The sequence below is a fragment of the Rhipicephalus sanguineus genome, chromosome 1 (genome assembly GCF_013339695.2).
Source record: "Rhipicephalus sanguineus isolate Rsan-2018 chromosome 1, BIME_Rsan_1.4, whole genome shotgun sequence".
NCBI classification, from domain to species: Eukaryota; Metazoa; Arthropoda; class Arachnida; order Ixodida; family Ixodidae; genus Rhipicephalus; species Rhipicephalus sanguineus.
The window spans coordinates 294,039,967-294,066,521 of NC_051176.1; the positions used below are offsets into that span (position 1 = coordinate 294,039,967).

Below are 26,555 nucleotides of genomic sequence, written 5' to 3' on the forward strand. Positions count from 1 at the left end.
GGTGTGGTTCTGTGGTAGAATACGCGATTGCCCCTCAGCATACTTGGGTTCGAATCCTACTGGGATCCTAATATTTATTCTTTCCATTCATCGGGTCAATGCTGCCGATCTCGGTTTGTCTTAATGCTCTCGCATCTAAATTACCAATGTCTGTTCTCGCCGTTCCAGGGTAGATATAAATTATCAATCCCCTGTGGCGCACACCCGTACACCGCGGCCCGTGGTAAACGGGTATGTGCCACACGTGTCTGGAGGAAAGCGTTTGACGACGTACGCGGCAGGATTTTCACGTTATTCATGTCACGACCCGACAGTCATATTTTTCAAATCCACTTAACCTCCCACGCCAATTTTGGTCTACACGAAGTAAAGGAGGCGATCACGAGAGCACCCTGCAGACGTAGGCGGCTAGATAGATAGATAGATAGATAGATAGACAGATCGATAGATAGATAGATAGATAGATAGATAGATAGATAGATAGATAGATAGATAGATAGATAGATAGATAGATAGATAGAAACGCTCAGAGTGCCAAAGGTTCGCTAAGAAATGCTTCGCATTTATTATTAATCACTGTGGTGCGAGTACCTCGTTGCTGTTGTCTTAACGCCTTGTTTACGATACTGCGCTACGACGAGCTGGACGACCAAGCTTGTACGACTTAGCGGCAGCAAGAGGCATCAAATCAAAGCAACCACCTACAGTTTTTTTTATAGTCACATGATACCGGTATCTGCTGGAGCACGAGACGCATTTCGAGGTAACATTCACGTCAGCCGTAAATTGGCATCAGAGCCAAAACAATCTTTATGAGCTATATAGGCTGTAAGCAGGAGCAGTGAACGATGATAATGAGAGGGTGGAAGCAAAGGTTTCCAAACGCAATCTCAGGAGCAAGCTGGACTAGGTGACTTGCCGTTTTTCCTGACAAGGCTATGCTTCGACGCGCCGTGATTCAAGTTTCGTCACTTCCTTGTCGCGGTTAGTTTTGGTGCGACGCAACAGAGCAGCTAGCCGCCTATCCTGCGCGCTCGATTTCGATATCGCCATTGAAATTAGATGCGATGATTGCCTCAAATTATGTGAACTTTTGTGACCTCTGAAAAGTGGGCATGCCGTAAATTGTGACAGCCTACAACCTTCCCATTTAAACAACTGCCCTCAATTAAGTTAATTAACAACGTTTGGTTGATTACTAATTTTAGTAACTATAGCTAGGGCAATACATTGCTGCCTCGCCGTAGAGTTCGTGTGCGAAGACGACAGGTGCGTGACTGTCATAGCATTTTTATAAAAATCAGTATTGTCAAAAAAAAAAAACCACCCTCTAAACAGGTCCGGTGCTTCAGAGCTGAGAAAATTTAACGAACTGGAACGTATCAAGCATGATCCACTATATTCGCTTTTCCTTTTAATTTCTGGCATATGCAGTGTAATAATTATTATTTAAAGTGTAGATTAATAAAAGTTATAGACGGTCAAAGTGTGCAACGCGAGTGCCTACAACTTTCCCATCCAACCAGGTTTGGGAATCGCAAATAAACAACTTACAAGTGTGGTACACATTACCCCCAAAATTAGGTTGACCATAATTTTGGGGGTAATGCGAGGGTGCGCCTCAAAGGTGCGGTTGAGGTGACTACTTTTGGTGAGACATGGGCCAACTTGCCTATTCCCAGACGCAAAATAGATAGAGAAGGAAAAAAGAAGGCGGGGCTCATCACATCAACATAAAAGCAGGGGTGTGCGAATAGTGAAATTTTATCTCAAATCGAATTCGAATCGAATAGCGCAGAATAATGGCCAGAACTATCGAATATCGAATACAAAAGATGTTATTGAAATTTGAAAGAACACAAGAAATGAAATCTGCTCATGCCATCGAGCTCATAACACTGTGCGTGACTGCTACCGAAAGACTACAAATTGTCATGCAAAGACACAAGCTGCTCCACATGATGTGGCTTCAGGCTCTCGCCGTGATGTTACGGTGTTTGCGGCTCATCTGACAACGGCAATGTTGTGCTTCATCGTCATGAGTGCTCCGGGCCCAAAAATCTTCGCCGGAACGATAGGAGTTTCTAAACGAGTGTTGCTGTGCGGCAGTGGCGACTGCACAACGTGAACAACTTTACACAAGTGAAGCCAATCACTGAGGGTTTCCGGGCCAAAGTCTGGACGTTTTACAGGTTTTACAGCGCATGCGGCTTAAGCGACCGAACTACACAAGGAGTCCGTGCCTTCGTTTCTGAAGCGAAGTTGTGAAGGGCTTGGCTGTTTTCTCATGTTTTCTCAAATGACATAATCTCCTGTAAATATGTAAACATGCGCTCGCTTTCGAACCAGGATATCAGTGAAAGTTTTGACGAAATGCCCACTGTAACGACGACGTTAGCGTTAGTTTTAGCCACCCCACCCTGACCAAGTCGCACCATTGCCCTTTGAATGAAGCAAATAAGATGGCTTTTAAAGGGGAACTCCGGGGATTTTTTTATATTCACCGATTTCAATTAAACTTTCAGCATATGTTCTCTTCGGTACCCTCATGATATGTGCCAAATTATACAACCGTAAGTCATTTAGTTTTTTTAGAAAACGAATTTTAAAATTGGTAGCCAATCCGGAACCACGCTTGTTAAAGCGGGCCACCCTGTGTATGTGACGTAACGTGCCTACTCTTTTCCGAACCCGCCTCGCCCAGCAGACGGCTGCAGCGCGCGCTTTCTTCTACGAGGCGGCGACGATGCGAGCAAAGTTTGTCTTTGTTAGCTGCATAGCGTCTTAGTCGTCATTGACATCGGGTCGTAAGAGTAAGCACGCACAATATTGAGCAACGAGGAGATCGATGTGGGGCGTGTGAGCTACTTCACGCGCCGGCGGGTAGAAATCAAAAGGCGATACTCCCGCGCTCGTCACTGGTATGAACTCCGGTGCATTTTTATATTGAGATAATGCCGTTTCCAAGTAGTATTAACACTCCTGTAACAGCAAGGGTGGCTAATTTTGCTGAGAGACTAGTCAATAATTTTAAATAAGCAATAAACGATGAGTCGAAACCGAAACAGGGAGCTAAGCTGGGTATGCGATGACGTGACGAAGTGCGCTACACGCCGCCACGGCTGGCCAGGGTGTAAACATAGCACACGCGCTTCTTCTATCACGCGAAAAGCAAGCTGGCGATGTCATCCGACCCGGAATCAAGCTGTGCCAGCCCGTCTCAACTTACCAGTGACGAGTTCAGCGATGATTGCAGCTACTATAGGGCTGACGCGCTGGAGTTTAGAGTACTGTGGCGGAGCCTGGTGGCGTGCGCCGAAGTTGCTTGGGTAGTCAAAAATGGACGCCGACCTAGCCGACCGGCGAGTTACGCAGTTCTCAGTTGCTTTTGAGCGCTTTACTTAATTTTGCGCCTAGTTTTCAGGCTCAAAAAGTGCTTAAAACGTACGCAGGAACTTGTCCACTATGCCTGCAGAGTCTGACATGTTTGACGAGCGATCCCTGCTTCAACAAACCGTGCCGAAAGCAGGTCGTCCGGGCGACGGTTCTGAGCAGCGCGAGGTCCCGAAGCGCGGTCGCCGCCGTTATTGTTGCATGGTTAATTGCCTCGAACATGGGGGTAAGGATCCTAATGTGCGGTTTTACTGGTTCCCCTGAAAGCCGTACGAAGTGGAGCGACGGAACCGCTGGATACGTGCCGTCCGACGCGTGAAGTGAGTACGCGAGCAAAACGTGGTTTGCAACGTAACGTGCTGATTACTTTTCGTGCGCGCGTGCACGCGTTTATATATGTATATATTCCTTGTGTGCAGTCCAGACGGCACGCCGTGGCTGCCGACGGCGGCGATCACGAGGATATGCAGCCGGCATTTCGTGGGAAACGAGAAAAACGATGCCAAGAGTCACCCTGCGTATGTGCCTACGATTTTTCCGGCAGCTTACAGCCGGCTGCTTCCAGCGGCCGGCTGTAAACATTGCGCGCCGTCGCTTCTCGACTGCCACTGCAAGCTGACAGAATTTGACGAATTCCCTAGAAGCAAATGTTGAAAATTACGACCGTGCATTGGGGAAAAAGTGTGTTTGCGACTAAATGCGGCAGAAAACGGCACACGGCGCGAATGCGCTCATTAGGGCCGCTGACGGCTAGCCTTCGTCACTGGACCTTTCTTGATTCCGTTTCGTCGTGTAATGCAAATCATTTCGGCTTTCTTAACAGCAATCTTTTCGTTTATGCACTGTCGTTAATCGCGCGAGCATGCCTCGTAAAACTTAATTCGAGTTCAACGTCGTATGAGATTCGCTGCACTTGCGAGTTGCAGCGCGCCGAAACGGTTCCTTCAATCTCCTGCACGTCGTAAACATACTTGACGTTGACGAGCTTCTTGCGTTTACACAGATTGCTTGGCCTGAAGAACTCAGCCACGCCAGAAATTGGCCGAGATCCAAAGCGCAGCACAACCGACAGCGGCGGCTCCATTGCGCATCTGAGCTTAGTGCTGCATGCGGCCGCCAGTCTGACTACTCGAAACCAAAGAACTTATCGTAGGGGGCGCTTTTTAGCACCGTTTTCGCAGCGCCGCCTGGACAGCCAGTCAGGCCTATATGAGCGCGGGGGCATCGTTTCAGGCCCGTTGGAAGCAGGAACTGCTCGGTGACGTCGATGAAGTGTTGACAACCTCAGACCAATATCACTGACGTCCTGCGTCGGCAAGGTTGCGGAGCACGCCTTGCTGAATCGACTCACTCGCCACCTCGAGGAGATTGGGGCATACACACACAATATGATTGGCTTCCGCGCCGGCCTCTCGACGCAGGACGCCATGAAAATGATTAAGCACCATATCCTCGATTGCAGCTAACAAAGCCAAACTTTGCTCGCGTCGTCGCCGCCACGTAGAAGAAAAAGTTGAACGCGATAGCGAAATCCGGCCCCTAGTGCGTACTTCAACCACTAAGTGCATACTTATAATGTGTATTGTTACACTCACACGCACGCACGCGCGCGAATTTTACAGGCTTTCGATCTAAAGCAAGAGTCGCATGGCCTCCAAGATATACGCCGCGCACCGGCCCTCTCGGATGCCATGAAAAGTCGAGACATATTTCTCACAATGCCTCACAGATGGCAGCACATTATCTAGCGTTTGCTGCGTTGGCTTGATATGTTTTCCTCTAGATGGACATAGTTGTCCATTTTTAGAGCTGTTTGAAAGTTCGTGTGTGTATTTAGCGGCGATGGCTGCACTATCCCGGCGTTTTTCGACGTAGTTTGATGGCCTCGCGAATGCGCCTACCGTATGGGCTCGTTTTCGTCGTGACACCTGCCGAACAAAATGCATTAAGGAGACTCCTTCTACTACATGTCATTTATGTAGTGTTTTTGTCGGAAGCAGCTGCAAGCAACATCGTGGTTTTGTGGTAAGACACCTGCTTGCCACGCGAGCGGCCTGGGTTCGATCCTCATTGGGACCGAAGATTTTATCGTTTATTTTATTTGCTACTTTCTCGATTTTTCGCTCACGGATGATTTTTTCGCTCACAACCAACGGTGCCGACGCCGACAGCGGAATTTCTGCGACACGAGCTCTCTAACGCTGCCGCGTTAAAACGCGCGCTGCAACCGTCTGCAGGGCGAGGCTGGCGAGGCGGGGTCGGAAAAGAGTAGGCACGTTACGTCACATACACAGGGTGGCCCGCTTTAACACGCGTGATTCCGGAATTAGTGACCAATTTTAAAATTCGTTTTCTAAAACACTAAATGACTTACGGTTGTATAATTTGGCACATATCATGAGGGTACCGAAGAGAACATATGTTGAAAGTTTAGTTGAAATCGGTGAATATCGAAAAATCCCCGGAGTTCCCCTTTAAGGGCTCGTTTTTCTTTTGTTAAACACAATATTAATGAGAACTGACGACAGACAATAATGCCAAGGAAAGTATAGGGGATGTTATTTGCAGTAAGTAGGATATAAATGTGAAGGGAGTACAGTGGACGAAAAGATAACTTGCCGCCGGCAGGGGCCGAACCTGTGACCTTCGAATAACGCGTCCGATGCTCTACCACTGAGCTACGGCGGCGGTCATCCTCCCGTCCACTTTATGGGGTATATATGTGCATTTAAACCTGGGAGTGTTAGCCAGCGCTAATCGCAGCCATGGCGGCGAGCGTGGAACGCTCCTTTTCTGTTTGTTGGCGTCACGTAGCACGTGATCTTTTTACGAGCTGGTAGCTGACCAGTAATCCCTCGCATACTATCTGAAGGCATCAAGTCTGCCGGAAGAGACCCTCGCTATGAATGAAGAAAAAAAGATGGCTTAGAACTGACAGACAATAATGTCAACTTGGCATTTGCCGCATTTGGCACAAACTACTCAATTTCTTCAAACATGTCTAATAAACAACAAATTAGAAAAAAAGACAATTTACAGTGACGATAAAAACTTGTGATGGCGCCTGGTGAGGAGCCAAGCTCAACAAATCCAAATCAAGATGTCTGTAGGTCTGGCCCGCTTATGTCATAGCAACTGAGTGTAAAGGATGTTTTTAATGAATTCTGGTTTCGCTCGGGTTTGTATTCACTGCGCTCCAATTTTGTTCCCGTTCAGCTCTGGTTCGTAGAAATAAAAATATAATGGTTTGCAAGCCATTTCACAATGCTTAATCGTTTGTGAACTACAATTAAAAAAAAAATCAACTTTATCCTCCATTTTGGCGGCATGCTGGACAGTGCTATCTGACTTGCACAGAAGCAAATGTTTTGACAAGAGGTAAGAGAAATAGACTCGCACGAATGTGTGTGACAGCAATTGATCTTGTCCGACATAAATATCAATTGATGTCATTTAATTCTATACAGCTACATCACACGTAGATATATAAAGACAGCCATGTTAGACAGTTGTGTCCCTATCATGTGTACAACTCCAGGTTCGGCACCTCGACAATCTTGGTCTAATCTTATTCCTTTCTTTTATCGTCATCCATATTGAGTACTGGAGAAGCGCGAGAAATAAGTAGCTTTCTAGACACATATGAACAAATATTTAAAAACGTAAATATATGGTGATAAATCACCATAACGTTCCTTGAGGTTTTTCACACACGGCTCATCGCAGTCTAGTGATATAGCATTTCAAATAAATAAAAATTAAATTTAAATGCCTTAGCAATTTCAGAGCAAAAGATCATGAAAAGTATTTTTCTACGGCAGTGGATGCGCAACTCCATGTTACACTCCATAAGGTGATCGAAGACAGAAAGGCACCAACGTTTAAGAATAGTGAACTGTAAACTGCAGTAGCATAGTCAGGAATTTTGTGCAAGATAGTAGGTGAAGGGGCACAAGCAGGTGTTATCAGAGGTCCTCTTATGGCATCTTTTTTCTAGGGCACAGAGATACTGTGATGGAGGCACTTTTTTACAGCTAAAGCTGTTATGAGATCACAACAAGGGCCATTTTCGGCGCCCTTAGTTGTCCGCCGCCGCCGCTGCCGCCGGTGTCCGTAACCGCTATCGCACGAAATAAGGAAAAAAAATTCCAGGATGGAACGGGGTCCGAACCTGGCCCCTCTCCGTTGGAGCCCAGTATTTCACTTCTGAGCTATGCCTAAAGCTTGGAATAGCTTTGCAAAAAGACCCTATACAGGCTTCATGTCGGGAAGGAGCCACATTAACATATGTAATGTAGCGTGGTAGAAGAGTAAAATGACAACCATGGCATCACACACCGCGATTCTGTTACCAGGCGTCGCACAATGCGACTTGCGCAACGAATGGGTTGTTGAATGTCTCCAACCCATTGCAAAGGGTTCTGGCATAATTCTTCATCATCAGCCAGAAGCGTAGCCAGAAATTTTTTTTCGGGGGGGGGGGGGGTTCAACCATTCTTTTTTTTATGTTCGTGCGTGCGTTTGTACGTGTGCGTGTGATATACAATGCAAAACCGACAAATTTCAGAAAGGGTTTCAACCACCCCACTGGCTACGCCCCTGTCATCAGCCACAGCATCAACAAAGTGCACATGATGCCTTACAGGTGTTAGCGGGTACCACGGTTCTCCGCAGAATGACGAAAAATGGCATAGTGGCTGCTTCTCTACTACACAAAAATTATGATTTCTAGCGTAGTGGGTTCCTCGCAAGTGCGCTTCTATTGGTTGCCAAGGTGGCCCATAAGGCCCCCATGATCCATTTCCTCAGGGTCTCAATAAAGTTATGTCCCCTTCTCTCTCTTTCTCACGTTAACGTATGTTATATAGCGTGGTGGGAGAGTGAAATAACGACCGGGTGTTACACAATGCAAATTACGTAACTAGTGGGTCGTTTAAAGCTTCCAACCCATTACAAAGGGCTCAGCCATATTTCTTCATCGTCATCAGCCGTCGCATCAACAAAGTGCACATAATGCCTTAAAGGTGCAGGGGTGCAACAGCCGAAATGGGAATTGGAGCAATTTTTGGAGCAGCAAAATGTTGCTTTTGGAGCACAAAAATCCAAATTTGAAGCAGGTTACGAAGAAAAAACCTGAATTTTTTTAGCACGAAATCCGAAATTTGGAGCAGTATAACAAAGAATTTGGAGGAGTATAACGAAGAAGGCTTACTATTAGAAAACAAAACAAAAATAAGTACAAACCATTCAACATCAGATAACTCGTGCACAGTGCACGTGAACACTGCTATTTCAATAAAAGCAGTGTGTTGAGCCACCCCACAGTGCGAACCATGACAACGTCCACATTAGCATTTTCAGGGCCTGTCAAACAATTCGACAGGCACTGTAAACGCTAATGTGGACCTGCGAACCTGGCAACCTCCAAATTCGGAAGATTCGTAAAGCAGGAGCAAGTGGGGGTGGTGAAAAAAGAAAAGTGGCGCACGTTTTTGTCTATTGTTTCTCAAGGCCACAGAAACGCCGTACACAGCAGCTCCAAATGATTGCCAATAAGTTTTTACACGTCAGCGATCATACTAGTACTCGTAATTACACGGCGCGTGCACGAATGAGTAATTAAGGAACAAAATGTGCTGTGTCCCCGACAGCTAGTACTAATAGCCCCTTCTAAATATCAGTGCTATTTTCCGCAAGAAACCAGTGTATTGCGGCAAAAGTGGCTTAAAAAGCGTTCTGCACGCAATAAAACAAGCATCAGGAAATTTGAGAACCACCGTCCTTTTTTATTGCGATAGCAATTATATGGACACTCTTGGCGGGTTTTTGCCGTCATGTCCCGCATAAAGTCCAAAGTGATAACATCCCCCTGCGCATAGTATGTTCTACCGTGGATAAAAGCGCGCGAGTTCGGGCGACAAACGCGGCTGCAGCAGAGGTCAAACGAGCCAGCCCATCTCCGTCGCTCGGAGGGCGCATGCGCTAACACCACTCTGCTCGGGAGGCCTGCCGTCGAAGCAGAGAGGAAACACGCCCCGCCCATCTTGAACGAGCACGAAAACACATGAAACACACTCCCCTTACGGGCAACCATGGTGGGATGCGAAAGCATCGCGGGAGGTGCGCATCAAGTTTCTGTTTCTCTTATGTGACTTATGAGACGGTGGTTGTCGAGGCGTTTGAATTACCGCTTGCCGACGCTGACGCTTACGTTCGGCTTCCCGAGCATTCCTCTGCTCCGCGGCGGTGGCGCTGCCGCTGCAACTAGCGCCGACGTTGACGTTGTTCGTGGCGTTTCGCACACCGTTGCACAGAGAGAGAATGACGGAAGCACAGCGAACGCGCGCTTTCGCAGCTTCGAGATTCGCTTGCCGGCGTTGCCGTTTACGTCCAGCTTCGCGAGCGCCCATAGCGCCGTTGCGAATGAGAGTGCAACGGGAGCAGAGCGAGAAACGGGAGAGGAGAAACGAAGCGGAGGCAGCGCTCACGCCAACTAGGGGGAGACTTGGCGCATGCGCAGTATATGGGTGAGGACGCCGCCGCAGAACGGACACCGCCCCGAGCATAAGATGCTTTCGCATCTACAAGACGCGAGCGGGGGGGGGGGGGGTCGCTCGAGCAACAACTTTGAACTTTGACCCTTAGGGCGCGGTGGCGCGCGCGCTATCTCGGCAGCCATCAGCGGGCGGCTTGTATACCCTTCTAAGTGCTGCGCTCTCAATGCGAAGACACTGTGCAGAAAGAGCATCTTCCTCTGGAGTGGCCGTATTCTCTTAAACCAACGTTTTGCAAAGTTGCGCGAGATCGGATACAAAAGAGTTTGCTGCCAGCCTCACTTCGTATAACATTACAATTTGTTGCTATCGCATTTATTGCTTCGTCCTTGCGGTGAAACTGTGACTTCTTTCTTTTCTTGTGTGGGAATTAGGGTTAGGGTCTGCGCGTCTGTATTGGATGATGATGCCCACAGTGCAGATGACCAACACGGCCTCCATTTCTCGCTAAAATTTGCGCAACTGAGAAAGTTTTGAAGCTGGTTGGGCATTCTGGCCCAATTTCAACAAATTTCACGGTTTTGGCTCAGCTTGGGGCAAAAATAAGGAATTGTATCAAATTGGCGCAATTGGCGCAGCTGTTGCATCCCTGAAGATGGTACCTCGCTTCTCCGCAGAATTACGAATAATGGCTTAGTGGGTGCTTCCTAACTTCACAAAAATTATGATTTGTGGTGTAGTGGGTACGCTGCTAGTGAACTTGTCCCAAGAGAGTTTATAACGGGCTCTAGAAATGCCGCTCTTCCAGCTTTTGCTGTGACTGTGCTGCGCTTTCCGCGCAGGCCTGGCGTTTTTTAAGCGGGAATGTATTGCTACGAAATATCCCCTACTTCGAAATAACCTTCGAAATATCGACTTCGAAATATCCCCTAATCATGGTGTAAGGTCAATTGAATTACTCATGTCGGTTGCAATATGCAGACTGACAAAATGCATCCTCTCATGCATTCTGTGAAGCAATGCTTGCACAAAATGCATTCGTTGCCTTTGAGCCCACGCAAGTAGACACTAAATAGCTCTGTTACCATGACAAAATGGCTATACGTACACATTTAGTACTACATGAAAAAGACTGGTTTGGGAACAGTTTATCATGCCTACTTTGAAGCTTACTGCACCTAAATTACGATCTTAAGTGCCCATCTTAGGCACTGAAAATCCACTTTTTGAATGCCTAGAAATACAACCTCTAATGATCACATCACAGCAGTCTACAGTGCCAGCAGGTGAGAATACAAATGTATCACATAATACTTAACGGTTTCCTTTTCACACAGCCTTGAACTGCAGTGGCCATGCAGAGGGCTAGTCATTTTTTAAAATGGGAGGGTCCAAAAAACACTCGTACTACAATGATATAAAATGTGTCATGCTTTATTGCAGCCTTTGTTTGAGTCACTGCTCTAACAAAACGTGGCCAGAAATCATACTTTACAGGTAACAATGTGGTAACAGCTTACCATGTAAAACAAATGTTAATTTTAAACACCGTGAAAAAGAAAAGTACACAACCCTTTGACTAAATGTTACAAGCAAATAACATTAAAATAATGGGGGGACAGAAAAGCAAAGCTTTGACATAGTTTGTTGATGTTTTCAGAGGAATACTGTTACGAGTATTTCTCTGAAAATGAAATAAAAAATAAAAAGCAGTTTTTTAGTACAAAAACAATTCACTTGACAAAACGAGGTTCAGATACACGTAAATTTATACTTCGGCAAGAGGAAGCTGCCCATTTCATAGAAACTACGAAACCATTGCATGACAAGCTTGCATGATGAACAATGAGAAGTGCATACATTACAAATACACTATGTTTCTTAACATAAGCAAAAGTAAAAATAAAGGACCCTAAATATCATTCACAGCCTCAATGCTACGTATTAATCACAGACCTCAATGGTTGCTGTCACTTTGACACTGTGAACAGCGACTAGGCAAGTGGACACATACGGAAAAGGAAAGTATGCATCAGTACAGGACGGATGGAATTTCTCACGGCACATACACACAGACCTCAGTATTAATCAAGTTTCACGGTAAATTATCCTCTTTTGCAAAAAGGGGGAAACAAGATTACACCTGTTTGCATTTAAAGGTCTTCAATCAGAAGGCATTTCATAGAAATAAACATGTATTCTATGCATACATTTCTGGCATATCAACCTTTACACAGTATTACTTCTAAAGCCAATAAATACCCCCAAATAAAATAAAGTGAAAAGAATAGAAGACTAGATTCATACATATGAACCTAAACACAAGAACCAAAGAAAACACTGGAAATTACTTGAAATTATATGAAAAGGCTTCAGTTGTGCTATATTAATCATGACTAAATTACGAGTAAAAATTGGCAGCATTGGTAAGATCAGTTTTACTAAAACAAGCCAGAGCAAGGAAGACTATCTCTGCTTTAAAGATTTGTACTATAGTTTGCGAAATGGAGAGAACCGCTCCAGCAAGATAAAAGCCATGAGACCTTTTCAGATGTGCTTAGAATGAAGCAAGTGCAACAAGTAAGATTGCAGGCCTGTTCTGTGTATGGAAAACTTGGCGTAAAGAAGTCTGAACAACAAAACGTAATTCTCGAGGAACTTAGCTACGATCAAAACAGTCATCTCCACAACAAAGCACACGTGACCTACCTCCAGTAAAGGATACCAGTATACAGGGTGTTTTAAGAAATGTGTCCGAAAATAATCAAAAATAAGAGAAATTGAATATTTGCTCGCTGTTTTCATAATAACTTTTTCTGTGGTGGGAGACATCTCGAGATGACTAGACACGTCAATTACAGCAGTAATTAAATAAAATTAATTAATTACCTTTTGAATTAGCAGAAACAGGCGGTCGCATCAAATGGGAGAATTGCTGTCCTTCATGCGAAGAGGCCATTGCCGCTTTGAGATCTTGAAAAATCGGCCTCTGGTAATTATTGTAGAACAATGAAATGCAACCAAGTTCACCAATGAAACCAAAACAGAAGCTCCAATAAGCGCAACTAGCAGACGACCATAATGTCACTGTTCACTACGGTGATTGCATTGGTGTTTGTTCTTGTGCATTTGTTAACGTTTGTGCGCCATACGATGCTCTAATTGCAATCGAAACCTGTACAACCATGAAGTGGAGTCAATCGATGATTGTTAAAACGCTGCTCACTCAATCTGGACGTCCCAACAAGAGTATGGCAGTTGCACTCTTCTGAGTTTCGATTTCGCCGGCGAAATTGGTCAGATTTCATTATTCGTTAATAGCCAGCGGCTGCTCTTGTGAAATCTGAAAGCCGCAACAGGCTCTTCGCAGGAAGGGCTGCAATTTTCGCATTTGACCCAACCGGCTGTCTCCACTAATTAAAAAGTTAATTAACTTAATTTATTTATTTATGTTGTAATTGATGCCTCTACTCGTCTTAAGATGCCTGCCGCCACAGAAAAAGTAATTATGAAAGGAGCGTCCAAATATCTTTTTCTTTATTTTTTGAGGATTTTCGGACAATTTCTTAAAACACCCTGTATAGGTCAAGTACAGCGTAATACACACAGCATTTCCAAAGTGCTTAGTTCCAGCTATCCTTACTTGCTCCCCATGCAAATGATGTCACGTACAATAATTTGTCACAACTAGGCAGGATTCCATGATGTTATGAACTTATACAACCAACCTGCATTTTCTAACATGAAAGCATACGTATCAATGCATTTTGCTGCACAAAACGTACTACACCGAAATGTTATAGACCTTATTTTGTGCTTCAAAACAACAAAAAGACCTACTGCTGTAAACAAAAATGATAAAAAAAATCGAGATGTGAAACAATATATAAAAGTGGAAGAATGAAGCCCCAAAACGTACTTTGCAAGTATGTTATGGCAGTAAGTGAACTATTCCCCAAAGAAGCATACGCATGTACGCATCAGCAAAGGGATTTGTCTTTGGCCTGTACTTGATAATGCAGCTGGTACATTCACGACTGTAACAGTGCTTCTAATGCTGAAAGGCTTATATAAATGGCTTATTTGGGTAGTCTGTATTACAGCAACAAATGGTATCACCACATACAATAAGCGTGGATTTACAAAACTAACTATTTTTTAGGGAGATGAGGCATCTATTCTTGTAGCCCAGGGGTTACAGGACTTCACTTGCATATGTAACTGATAGGGTGCTTGCCATGAGCATAAAACAAACGCACCAAGGTCTCAGTATGAAAGCCCTTTTAACCAAACAATAAACTTTTGTTCACATGGAATATGCATTGTGAATACATCAAAAACTAGGCACAGCCATTCCAAATGACACTACTACGTGATTTACACAACTTCACAAGTTGAATCAGGCACGAAGGCAAACTTTTAGAAAAGACGATTGGAAAGAAAGCAGCAGTATGTTAAAAGTTTCATAGTCATTGCACAGATAAACAGTAAAGAATAGCAGTAAACCATTCTAGTTCTCTTAAATGTACATTACAGTAATATGCGAAGCAAGGCAACTTAAACAGTGACATAAAAACCATTCTCACAACTACAAAATACAATGCAAGTATTCTTTGAAATAGTGGAATTATGCGAAATTACTGGCACTCAATGGCAGATTCCAGAGTTTAATCTGTCTGTAAGCATAGTTTTCCGCACTGCCTGTAGGCACTTCAGGCACTTCCCTTCTAAGAGCACTCTACTGCTTCAATAATTGCAGACACTGGATTCAAGCATACCAGCCAAGAATTGCGATACTATGAAAAAATGCCATCTAAACATCTAAAACATTTAAACGCTAAACCGACGCAATAATTAGGATTGCTTACCTACAAATTGTAATCAGAAGCCTTTTCAGATCAGTATTATATTCAACAGATCTCTAACTGTTAGTCCACCTTCCAATACTGCCCATTTATTCAACTAAAAGTAACAGTGATCATCACAAAAGAAAATGCTGCCAAAGACACACTTAAGCACCCAGAGGAGAGGCTTCAAGTGATGTCTTACTATCTTTCTATGCCTTGAAATGGGCAGGCTATGCATACTAACAATGAACGTAGCTGCAGCATTTGTGAAAATCAAGATACCATGCTACATGTCATTTCAAGTTTGCACATGTTGTCAGCCATTTGCAAACTGGAAACCACTGCTGAAGTCAGGACCAATGGTAGCCACTAGTGTACTACAGCTACATTCAAGTGTTTCCACAGTCACCTAAGATAAATTAATAAAAACAGTATATAGCTGATTTCACCTGAAAAACCTGCAGCAGTCAGCATATGCATCAACTAATTTTAGACTATTTTATGCATTTAATGTTGCCTTTGTGTTGTGGCTCATTAAATTAGGTACAGCATCATTTTCATTATTTTGATTCAAAATTTGCACTCGAAAATAAAATTGACGAAGCTGCCTGGAATGCTTGAACCCCTAGCCACAAGACACTCTGTGCAAAGGATATCTATGCACAGTACAAGAAAGGCAGTCAGTATTGTCAAGCTACCAAATCTAATTCAGGGGTGTAGCCAAGGGGGTAAGTGGGCTTAACCCCCCCCCCCCCAAAAAAAAAAAATTTTTTTTTTCAATTTTGCTCACACGTACATATATAAAGTATGGTTGACCCCCCCCCCCCCCCCGAAAAAAATTTCTCTCCCTGATCTAATTAACACATCCCAACACTCCACGAAGGTCAGGTCCTCTTGCACTAAAATGGCCATGCTTACACACAATTCATCAAGCCTTGTTGTGACGTCTGTTTCAACGATCTCTCTAGAAAGCAGACTACTGCTCTAGCCAGCAATTATTCAAGTGTCAAACAAACTATGACAGTTAGAAGTCTTGCAGTGCATGACTGCACTGGAAAGAAAGCCACCAGCAAGGTTTCTCACAAATTCTTGACAATACTGTCTGCCTTTCTTGTACTGTGCACAGATATGATCAATTTGTGGTGACGTCTATGGGGTACATAAGTCGGAACATGGCCACAAGAACAAACTGTTGGAAGCAGTGCCTGTGTGTATGTTGCATGTCTCTTTTTACCTGTGTCCAGATCACACTGTTTTAGCCGTTCATACAGATTACCAATGCATCAGAACTGCCACTTTGGTATATACTGCAATGCAAATATTTCATGAAAGATGAAAAAAAAAAGCCAGACAAAAATGAAGTGTTACTAAATACAGCTCAAGATAATATTACTTTTACGTCAATATGCAATAACACCAAGCACACATTGTTTCCAATATCAACACTGGCCACAATAATCTTTCTTCATTGAACCACAACTCTCACAATGAAATCACAATGTGGCTTCAGCATGTTGGGGACACAGTGCAACACAAATCACAGAGTACAAAAATTGCATTAGATAAAAAGCTATCTCAGAAAGTGACAGCACCCACTCTCACCCAAAAAGAATGTTACGTGAAGTTAACGAAGACCATTACAGCAGGTCCTATTGCATATAAAGTGCTGCAAATACACTGCATATGCAGCAAAGCTACGAGTAAAAAGAACTAAGTGTGTGCAACTATTAAAAGGCATCAAGCACTACTCGACTACTGAACACTACTCAATTTTCATTTTTTAGAGAAGTAGACATTCGATGTTTTGCAACTTCCATTTTGCAAACACAAGGCATGGTGCATTTACTAAAGTCTGAATGAGGTTTTACATTCATGCAAATGGTAGGTGCTGTTTGATAGTTTCAGGTGACAACTGGTAGCTATTAAACCTGCTCTACTAGCAATAGGTGGCTATTCCTGAAACCACTGCTCAGAGGGATGGCTTATTCTCTGCTGTGCCCTCTAGCCATACCGGTTACATGACATATTATGATTGTACTACATTCTGGAAGTGCTGCATGTCATCATTAGGTAGGATACTTCTTCATACTGGAAAAAATGAAGCAGACTATACGTGTGTTTTGATGAAGTCATCAGTTTTTATACATTTTGATGCCTGCGTGCACAATTGCTTGGCTTGCTCTTTGCCTATATAACTATCATGAGTAGTATATGTTTTGAGTGCATTATAAAGGCCGCATCATCACACTTAAATATCCATAGCCATTTCTGTATCAGGTACATTATGCTGGCCAAAAAGTTTACTGCTTTTGTGCGAGTAAAGTGATTCCTATTGCAAGTCATGCAACTTAAGCAGTGGACACAGCAAAATTTTGCCACGTAATCCTAGCCACCATCCCACCTAAACAGTAGTGCACATCAGCTGAATGACATTAGCTTGAGATAAATTATTGTGGCACAAGTATAGAAGTTGCTGAACAATCATGTGGAGAACACAACTGCTTTTGTAACTTGCATTTATCTAGCAAATGATGCCTTGAATTTAGACTCCTTACCCTAGCAAAGCAGAGAGGCAAGAACCCTTGTGCATGAGTGCCTACCAATAATTTTCGGTCTAAAATTTCAATGGTAAAATTTGATTTCTCTTGTTAAGCATGCAATATTTCCACCAAATCACTAACAAAACATGTGAACAGGAAGAATGAGGAAACGCTGCTGCAACAGGCAATCAAGAAGTCAAGAGAAAATGAAAACCCCACTTTCACTGCCTTTCTGTTTACAATGTCTGCAGCTTCATGCGATTGCGACTACGTATCAAGATGCGTGGTACCCTTGAGTTACCTTTAGTTCCTTCTTGTAGTTAGAACAGAATTTCACAGGTGTGTCAGAAACCTACTTTACTCTTGATTGATCATACTTAAAAATACCTAGTATGTACTCACATTTTCATGTGATGCCTTATCTATCATGATGAATGATGTTACACTCCATAAATTGAACCCACCCAGACATGAGTTCTTATTGTCACAAGCATATGTTCTAAGTGAGGAAGTGGTGTCCTGAAAAGTGACTGCTCAATAAATGTAGGCTAATTCTAATTTTTGCATTCCACAACTTGGTTTTCAAAGTGAAGCATATTGCACTAACCTTTTACTTGCCATTCATATCTGTGCTGACACAAGTGAGTGTTCATTATTCACTTTTACCAGCAAGCTCTAATGCATCGTTTAAGGGATACTAGTTTGCATTTTCTTCTGCCTTTCAAATGCTCCTTCTTTCCCAACTTGTCTTGCATGGATCAGTATGCAGTACTTGATTCAATCTGAACCCAATTAAAAGAAATAATGCACAACAAATCTTACACTAGACTTGTAGCACCTGTTACAAACAGAAAAATATGACATATTATAATACTATGTTTGACGACTTAAAAGCTTTACTGAGGAGCTCTTCAAGACTTACTCATTCTTAAATATGCTATAATGCATAACTCAAAATTAAGGTGCCTTATGAGAACCAGGAACTATTATAAGATAAATAAAAAAGATTTTTGTGATGTACCAATGGAAATCCACACAGGAACTTACGTAAGCTGTAGGAAATTTAACATTTTTTTAACTGACCAGAATCTCAAATTACACCTTGGGCCACATCATCCACAGCAAGACTTAAGGTTCAACACAGAGGTTGGCGAGAAACATTACGAAGCAGTTTCACTTCTCTTACTGTTGCAAGAGTTTCTGGCAATTAGAAGGCCTAGGTAACATTAAACATGACGATCACTAACAATATGTGAATGCAATACATGGCAATCGCACTAAAGAGCACTCAAAGCTTTGATGATGGTTGATAATAATGTTGCATTTTGCGCTATGTGATATAGGTGCTATTATAGATGTTTTTAACAAGTGAACATGCTGAATTTCAGAGCAAGCTATGCTCATTGCAAATAACAATGGAAGCACTATGATTTCCACAAAACCAGTTTGCCATGGAAATGATGACATCTGTACCTATGAAAATACTTAGCTAATAGTCAGCAGGTAGGTCGTCCTATATAGCGGATGACAAACGTAATCTGCACCTACTGCACACTTCGTAACGCTTCACCTGCAAGCACTCCATATCTTGAAAAAGGCAATAAATACAGCCAAGTTACTAGGCATAGACCAAAACAATAAACCCAAGTATAGCTTAACAACTGCAATTGCACCCTAAGCTTACCAGAGGCCAGGGTCAATGCAGTTTAGAAAGAACAGTAGCAAAATAAAAGAGTAGGTCCTTCATACAATGTATGTACCAAGTATGGTTACTAGGTGATAATAAAATGCTACTTATTCATTCATGTATTGGGTTGATTGTGATTTGGCGATCAAACTCCATTACTATTCATTTCAAAGCCACAGATCTGGTCTTTGGAACAGAATTCATGTAGATACATCATACTTTTCAAACAGGCATTCAGTCAACATAGGTGAGCAGATACTTTGCGAGAAATTCCTGTGTCAACCATGACTAAAGGCCAGTGTAGACTGGGTCCCGACGACTTTCTGCAACCAGGGAGCTGATTTCAGTTGGATTCTGAGATTGACGCTTCCATCTGGTGTAGTAGTATCGGGCCGATAAGATTCCTACCATTATGACAATAGCTGCAAAGATGAAACCACAAAAAGAAATAAGATCACAAGAAGCATCTATTATTCATTCACAATGAAACCAACACACATTTGACAAAGTTCTATAGTAGCTCTGCTTGTGCACACATGCACATGCTGCCTGTTCTCACCTGGCAGTGCATCACAGTTTTGAATAATCCGGTTTTGCTTGTGGCTTCTAGGTTACATTTTTGCATGAGTAAACAATTCAATATGTTTTCAAATATGTTTTTTTCCTCTGCTGCACTGAGGGTAAACATACAGTGCTAACTTACTACCATAAAAATTTAATATATCGTCCAAATAAGATCCACCGAATGATTCATATATAAGATATGAGACAATACACTACTGAAGCACACAACAGGTTCTAAGAACAGCGGTGGAATTTTGGCGTGGCAAGTCAGGTAGTTAGTGGCCATGGCAATCCATTATATTTCCGGACGTTAACGTCTGCGAATATAATGCGCCCTAATAGGTCGAGGCCGATCTGCTGAAATGGTCAGCAAGGTGGCTAAATGGGCTGTAGGAATCCCACTGGCCATCTCAGTGGTGTCTTGCAGATCTAACAATCTCGACATGTCTCGACGTAATGGGCAGCGTCGGCATTCCATGTGTGGCCAGTAGTACACTTCCTCCTGAATCCCCGTGAGAACACTGGAAAAACCAAGGCGTTCAGCCATCGGGTCGTCATTTAGGACATGCAGAACTCCGGTCACAGCACTGATGGCATAATGAAAAAATAGTTGCGCAAACTGGTGAGAGGTCCTTCTTGACAATGACGCCATTTTTCAGAATGAAGTCAGTCCCTGCTTCAAATACCCTAGGGACAAAGTTTGTCTTGCCCTACAAGAACTCAACAAGGCTTCTTAATTCTGCGCCTGCTCGCCGCTGTTCGGTGAAGTTGTATGTGCTATAGTTCCCAGAAAAGGTTTGTCAGCATGGTTGTGTTGCGGTGATGTGTCTACAGCGCAATTCAAGCAGATGGCATCAGGGTGCTTCTGTCCACACCTGTTGACCACAGTGATGTCGAATTCTTGCAGTCTGAGGCTCCATAATGCAAGACAGCCTGAAGGGTGTCTTTTAAGTTTGCTAGCCAACATAAAACGTGAGACACATGATGTGATTTTGGATGCGATTCGACGTACGGCGATTTGTGCCAACAGCCACATCCGACAGACACTTGAAAGATCCCAACAGCACGAGGAGTCGATTTGCATGCTGCATGCATGAGCGACCTACTGGATGTTGCCACGCAGCTGCCGTGTTGGTTTGATGGCTGCAGCTAATGTCAGCGTGCGAGACATCCAACATTACACCGCTGGTGGCGTAATGTCCATTCCTCAGTGCTCTGATGGCTCCATCACCTTGGCCGAGGTAAATTTGCCAGTATTGCCGCTCACGGCAGCATAACATACATAAAGTAATTCCTATTTGAAGTGTCATCTCTGGAAGGCTGCAGCCGTTTTCAAACCACTATCGAGATAGTGAGCTGTGATCCAAGGTGCAATTTTGCAGGTAAGCAGTGACACCGGCAGTCTCAGCGAACCAGCTTATTTTGCTTCCACCTGTGCCCTTCACATCGAGGACGTCAAGAAAACCAAACGCACATGTAAATGCATCACATTAGAATACAAAGCTCAAATGTGTTCGCAAAAATAAGCGCTCCATGAAGAGCTCATGTTCGATTGTGCACGGCATCAGCAACAGCATCTGTCTTGCTAGGGCAACCGCTTGTAGTCGTGAGTGACTGATGGCTGTTGCAATGTGTTTGTCACTCGTAAAGGCGTGGTTTTACTGACTACGTTCTTACAGAATGAATAATGGCTGCGCAAGGTTGTTTTGTACTCAATGAAGAGGATACCTAGTCTTCCGAGCATGCATGCCGAGGTGTCAGATGTGGGCAGAGCTTGCATGCTGATTGCTTGTTTGCCCCATGTGTCCTGAATCGTCGTACACTGCAAACAGCGTCGCATGTCAGATCAAATGCAGAATCGCTTAAACCTCTGATGGGCTTGTTGTTTCCTCATGGCGCAAATAATGGCAAGGCATTCTGTTTCAGTCATGGTATAATTAGCTCTCGCTTTCAATAGATACTAGCTAGTGTGGGCTATAGACCAGAACACAGCGAATTCCATGCGCATCGCCATATTTGCATCGCGCGTCGCGCCATCTATCGCACACGCGAGGAAACAACGTGCGCGGGCTGCCACGCTAGCAGACGCCGCACAGAGCAAACGTGAAACTCCCGAAACTCAGCCCGTCGGAGAGCGTGTTTCGCGTCTTTTCTGGCCTGGACATTTTCGCTGATTTTATTGGAACATCAAAGAACATCTTGCTCATGCAAGTCCACAATGTATACAGTACGTGCTGAGTGGGCTGCGGAAGCAACCTCGTCGGATACGTACGCTGTTACATTTGTAAAAAAACGTTCTCGCTGTAGTACGCGTGAATCGTAATCGCAGTGCAGCTCGCGAAAGAGTGAAACGATGTTTTGTTGCCCCATATTACAAGTTGTGCACAAAGTTTTGTGAAAGCTCATCATTTCAGCATTCATCGCGTAATAATTAGAGTACGCTTTACGGGTAGTTTCGCGGAACGTAATTTTTGTTTCACGAGCGCTCTTACAATAATGCGTCTTGCTCACAAAAGCGTGCTATCAGAGAGTATCACCTGCAGTGACGTTCATCGATCCCTTTTGGAAGCTATCTGCGCGATTTTATTCTTGTAACGATGGTGTTTTACAAGCGAAAACTGTGCTACTATTAGTTAAGCCGGTTAGCTACGTCTGCGACGTAAAGGACACTGGCGCGAGTACTCTTTACTTACGTGCCAATATATGTATTATGTGCAGCTGGATGCGTCGTGTCCAAATAATTTGGGGACATCGAACACTGCAGTGAAAGCACGAAATTCTGGCCAGCTGTTGAGGAGCACCGTGCCATTTATTACCTTTCGAAGACGAAATCTCGAAGGCGTGGATGCCATCAAAAGCACTAAAGCTTAATACTACGTTGAAAGTGGCAAAGCATGCTGATTTCTTGTGCTTGAAAGCACTACCTTGCACTACATTTTCGTCAAAGGAAACGCTCGAAGGTATGAAGTGCACCCCCACACAAAGCTCGCGCCTGCCTTCAACCCAGCTGCGTGTCACGCAAATTAGGTTCGCAAAACGAAATAGGTGGGCACCACACTGCAGAATACACGCATTTAGTGTACTTACTCGAGCATTTTCACTCGGCTCCTAGTTTTTTTGCTTGAATCACAGTTATCCACTCGCGGCGAAGCTGAAAATACCGCACCGGCACTATTTCCGTGGCGCGTCGTATAATCGTCGCAGACAACGCTATTATCCTCTTGTTGCGCTGCTTGTTTTGGCATCCAAAGACGACGCAGTAGTGCCCAGACGAGCTCTTATACGCTGAAGCGGCGTGAACGGGTACTTTTTTGCACTTTAAAGCTTCAGAACTGCAGCTTGCCCTGTTACTTAGTGCAGCCGGCGCGCGCCTCGGCAGCCCGGTCAGCCCGGCGTCTGGGTGCGAGAGTATCCGCTCGGCTCGCCAGCAGCCTGGGTGCGAGACAGGCGTGCTCTGGTGTATAGCCCTTTCAAATCCATCCTTCCTCTGGACTTGCACGGAGCCAAGGCCAATGCTACTTGCATTAGTGTGGATCTCAGTGTGTGCATTGTTGTGTCGTGCGACCCCTGGTGCCATGCTGAGACACCAGTGCTGTTGTGCTTTCTATTCATGCTACTGGGGGGAGCTGGGTCTCTGCCATGTTGAGTCACATGCGGGGCCGCCGAGGAAGCCGACCCGCCATTTTGTGATGCTGCTGCGTAGCCACGTCCGACGCGCTGGACGCTACCGCCGTCCCCGCGAGCGAGCCGCTCATTTTCTCCGAACGCCGCGTTGGCTTTGTTGAGCGCCTCCAAGTCGCGTCCAACTTCTTCGGCTTTCTGCAGCGTAAGGGCTTCCCCGTACGACAGTAGTTTGGCCCGTACATGTGCGTTGGCGACCCCGTGAATTACTTGGTCCCGTACTCTGTCGTCGTAAGTGGCGCCGAACTTGCATGACAGGGCCTTTTCTTTCAGCGCGGTGATGAAGTCGAGAAACGTTTCGCCGGGCAGTTGTTTGCGGCTCGTGAAAAGGTGCCGCTCGGCTAGCACGTTCGTTGACTCTGCGAAAAGCCCGTCCAGGAATTGTAGCAACGTGTCGTACTCCGCGCGCCCTCCCGTCGTTCGGCCTCTCCGTCGGCCCGCCGCGGGTTACGCCGCGCTCCTGCCCTACACAACATGCATCATCGTTGAAGTGTGCTAGTACTGGTGGTGACTTAAGGAGTCATTTAAATAGCCTGATCTCACCGTGATTTGCGCTACGCCACAAATGCTGCAGTGCATGCCGGTACTTGTAGTACTCGGTACGTTCAGCTGCGTATTGCACATGCATTGGTGAGCTGCATTAATGAGCTTTAGCAGCCGTATTTCGATGAATTGCAGTGGCTGAGTTAGTGCTTCGTGCTAGGATGCTACATCAGCAATCTGAAGCAAAAGGACTTGGATTTCACATGTTCTCAAAGGATGTGAAGCTCCGACAAGAATGTGTGCAACAGTCAACGAAGTTGGACAAAGCGGCAACTACCGTGCACTTTCTTGTTCAATGTGTTTGTGAATTCCATGTGTACAATGCATGGCAGTTTAGCAGTGCCCTACTGAATGACAAGCTTGCTGTGCGCGACTGATGGGCCGATAAGCAACAGCAAAACTTCATACAATGTGTGCTTGATCCCCTTACCGGGGCGATCGCAGCCAGCAGTGACAGATTGGATACAAAGTGTTTTCCAGGCCAAATAGAGATCATTTAAATATATAGCGATACCTAAACCGACCTCTCACCAAAAGCGATGACGACTGTCGAGTGTCTAGCATGAACAAGACCTGCGATACTAGCCCAGTTTACAACTGCATGCTGTGTACCGTTCGCGCCATGGAGTGAGTGCACAGCGAAAACTTGGCCGTGCCGGCATCACAGCCAACGCCGCCGCCGGGATTTCCCTATTCATTTCAATGTGCAATATTATCACAAACGCAACGTAAAGCGGTAACAATGGTAGCAAAACTTAGCTTCGTACATGAGCATAGGCGGCTTTTATTAACGTACTGTACACTGCAGTTTCGAAGCGGTAGGCCTAGCGACGATATCGGGGCCCAGCCATCGGCTGAGGCCACCGCTGCCGGCTGGAGCGGTCCACTGCTTATCCGCCGCATTGTGTGTGTCGCCAAAATCTCTTACCGAGTCATTCATCCCTTGAGCAGCAGGAAATATTTTGCCATTCGTGAAATTTCCGTGAGATTCAACTTTTGCAAACGGCATGCGGCCAGTTGCCGTTCCGCAGATGCGCCTCTATCCTGCTTCACAGCAACAGTTTCATCTTCATTAACACAGGTGTTGTGTGGCATTACTTTCATTGAAGTCCTACGTTGACAACACAGTGTACATGGAAAGTGCTGCTTGGACAAAAAAAAGGAGTGCGAAAAGCTCTTTTTTTTTTTGTCCCTTCGTTTTTTTTCCCCAGTCTTCACAGTCGTGGAGAGCTCTACGGAGCTCGGGCAAGTTATTTTCCACATACTGTGGCTTGTATCGCTCGCGTGCTGACGTCCACCGAAGAAGATTTTTGCTCTCATGATGACGAGAACGTGATTTCTCATTTTCTTTATTGCTAATATTTATTCAGTGAAACGATGCAAGCACATCAGCACAATGAGACGACCTGGTCACATGTAAGCACTATTGACTGTTTTTTTCTTAGCGCTAAGATGCAGTTTAACCTGAAATAAAATAACTTGCATTGGAGATCCGGATACAGTTTTTCACCGCGTTCCAATCGTTTTATGTGCCGAAGATTCGTGCAAAACTCCAATATACCTGAAGCACACAGCAAGCAGCCACACCATCTGCGCTTAGAGTATAAGATGACAGCAGTGCCGCTGTTGGAAACTCGCGCATGCACAGGTCATCTGGCGAGATCGGTCTATTCCTGAAATGCTTCAACCAGCAGCATTTCCCCACTTAAACACGACGTCTGTGAGGTAAGTTAGTGGCTTGGCAACCTGCACAAAGTTCTTGATGAAGCTCCCATAGTAGGCGCACAGGACAAGAAATCTGTGTACTGTCCTTTTGTCGGCACGCAGTGGAAAGTTAGCGATGGCAGCTGTCTTCTGCAGATCAGGACAGACTCCTCACTTGCTAATAACGTGGCCACAAAAACAACAGCTCTTTATACAGTGAGCGGCACTTTTCCTACTTCAGGGTGAACCTAGAGGTATTGATTGCTAAATATTGCTTCAAGGCACCAAAGGTGTTCATTGAATTTTGGGGCAAACACAACGTCATCGAAGTAGCCAAGGCAAGCCTGCCATTTTAAGCCTGCCAACACTGTGTCCATCACACGATAGAATATTGCTGGTGCCGAGCAAAGCCAGAATGACATAACCCTGAACCCGAGCAGGCCATCTGGTGTGATAAAGGTGGCCTTGTCTCAGTCGCTCTCGTCTACTTCTATTTGCCAGTATCCAGTCTTCACATCCATCAATGAGAAACGCTTTGTACTGCAGAGCCTGTCCAGCATGTCGTCTATTCGTGGCAATAGGTATACATCCTTCGTGACTTTGTTGAGGCAACAGTAATCAACGCAGAGGCACAAAGTTCTATCCTTCTTGACTGACACTACTGGAGACACCCACAAACTTTTAAATGGCTGGATGATTCTGTCATGTAACATTTTGTCGACTTGCTTATTTGTGGCTTTGTATTCTCGTGCCAAAACTTGGTATGAGCTCTGATGGAATGGATGGGCACATTCTTCGGTTATAATGTGATGCTTAGCAACAGCTGTTAGCCAAATCTTCAAAAATATTGAAGAACATTCTCTGTATTATTGCAGAGACTTTGTAGCTGTTCTTTCTTAAGGAAGGCTTGCGTTTATGTTGGAGGTTGGCTCCGAAACTTGGGCCGTTGGGGTAGATGTGGTAGCATCCGAGAGGCATGCTTCCACAATTTCTTCAACGTAAGCGATTGTCGTGCCAATATTCAGGTATTTGTACTTGTGGCTTAAGTTTGTCAGCAACACCTTCGCTTTTTCTCTATGCAACATAGCAGCTATTCCTCTTG

General features: G+C 44.6%; 1 protein-coding gene across 1 annotated transcript in view; it reads right to left on the reverse strand.

Annotated features, from left to right (window-relative positions):
• Positions 1–19,116: 19,116 nt before the first annotated feature.
• LOC119379293 (signal peptide, CUB and EGF-like domain-containing protein 3) overlaps positions 19,117–26,555 on the reverse strand; it is a 30,434-nt gene continuing 22,995 nt past the window's right edge. Inside the window, exon 7 of the mRNA XM_037648560.2 lies at positions 19,117–19,383. Within this exon, the coding sequence (XP_037504488.1) occupies positions 19,250–19,383 (134 nt within the window). The 3' untranslated portion in view covers positions 19,117–19,249. The remainder of the gene's footprint in view (positions 19,384–26,555) is intronic.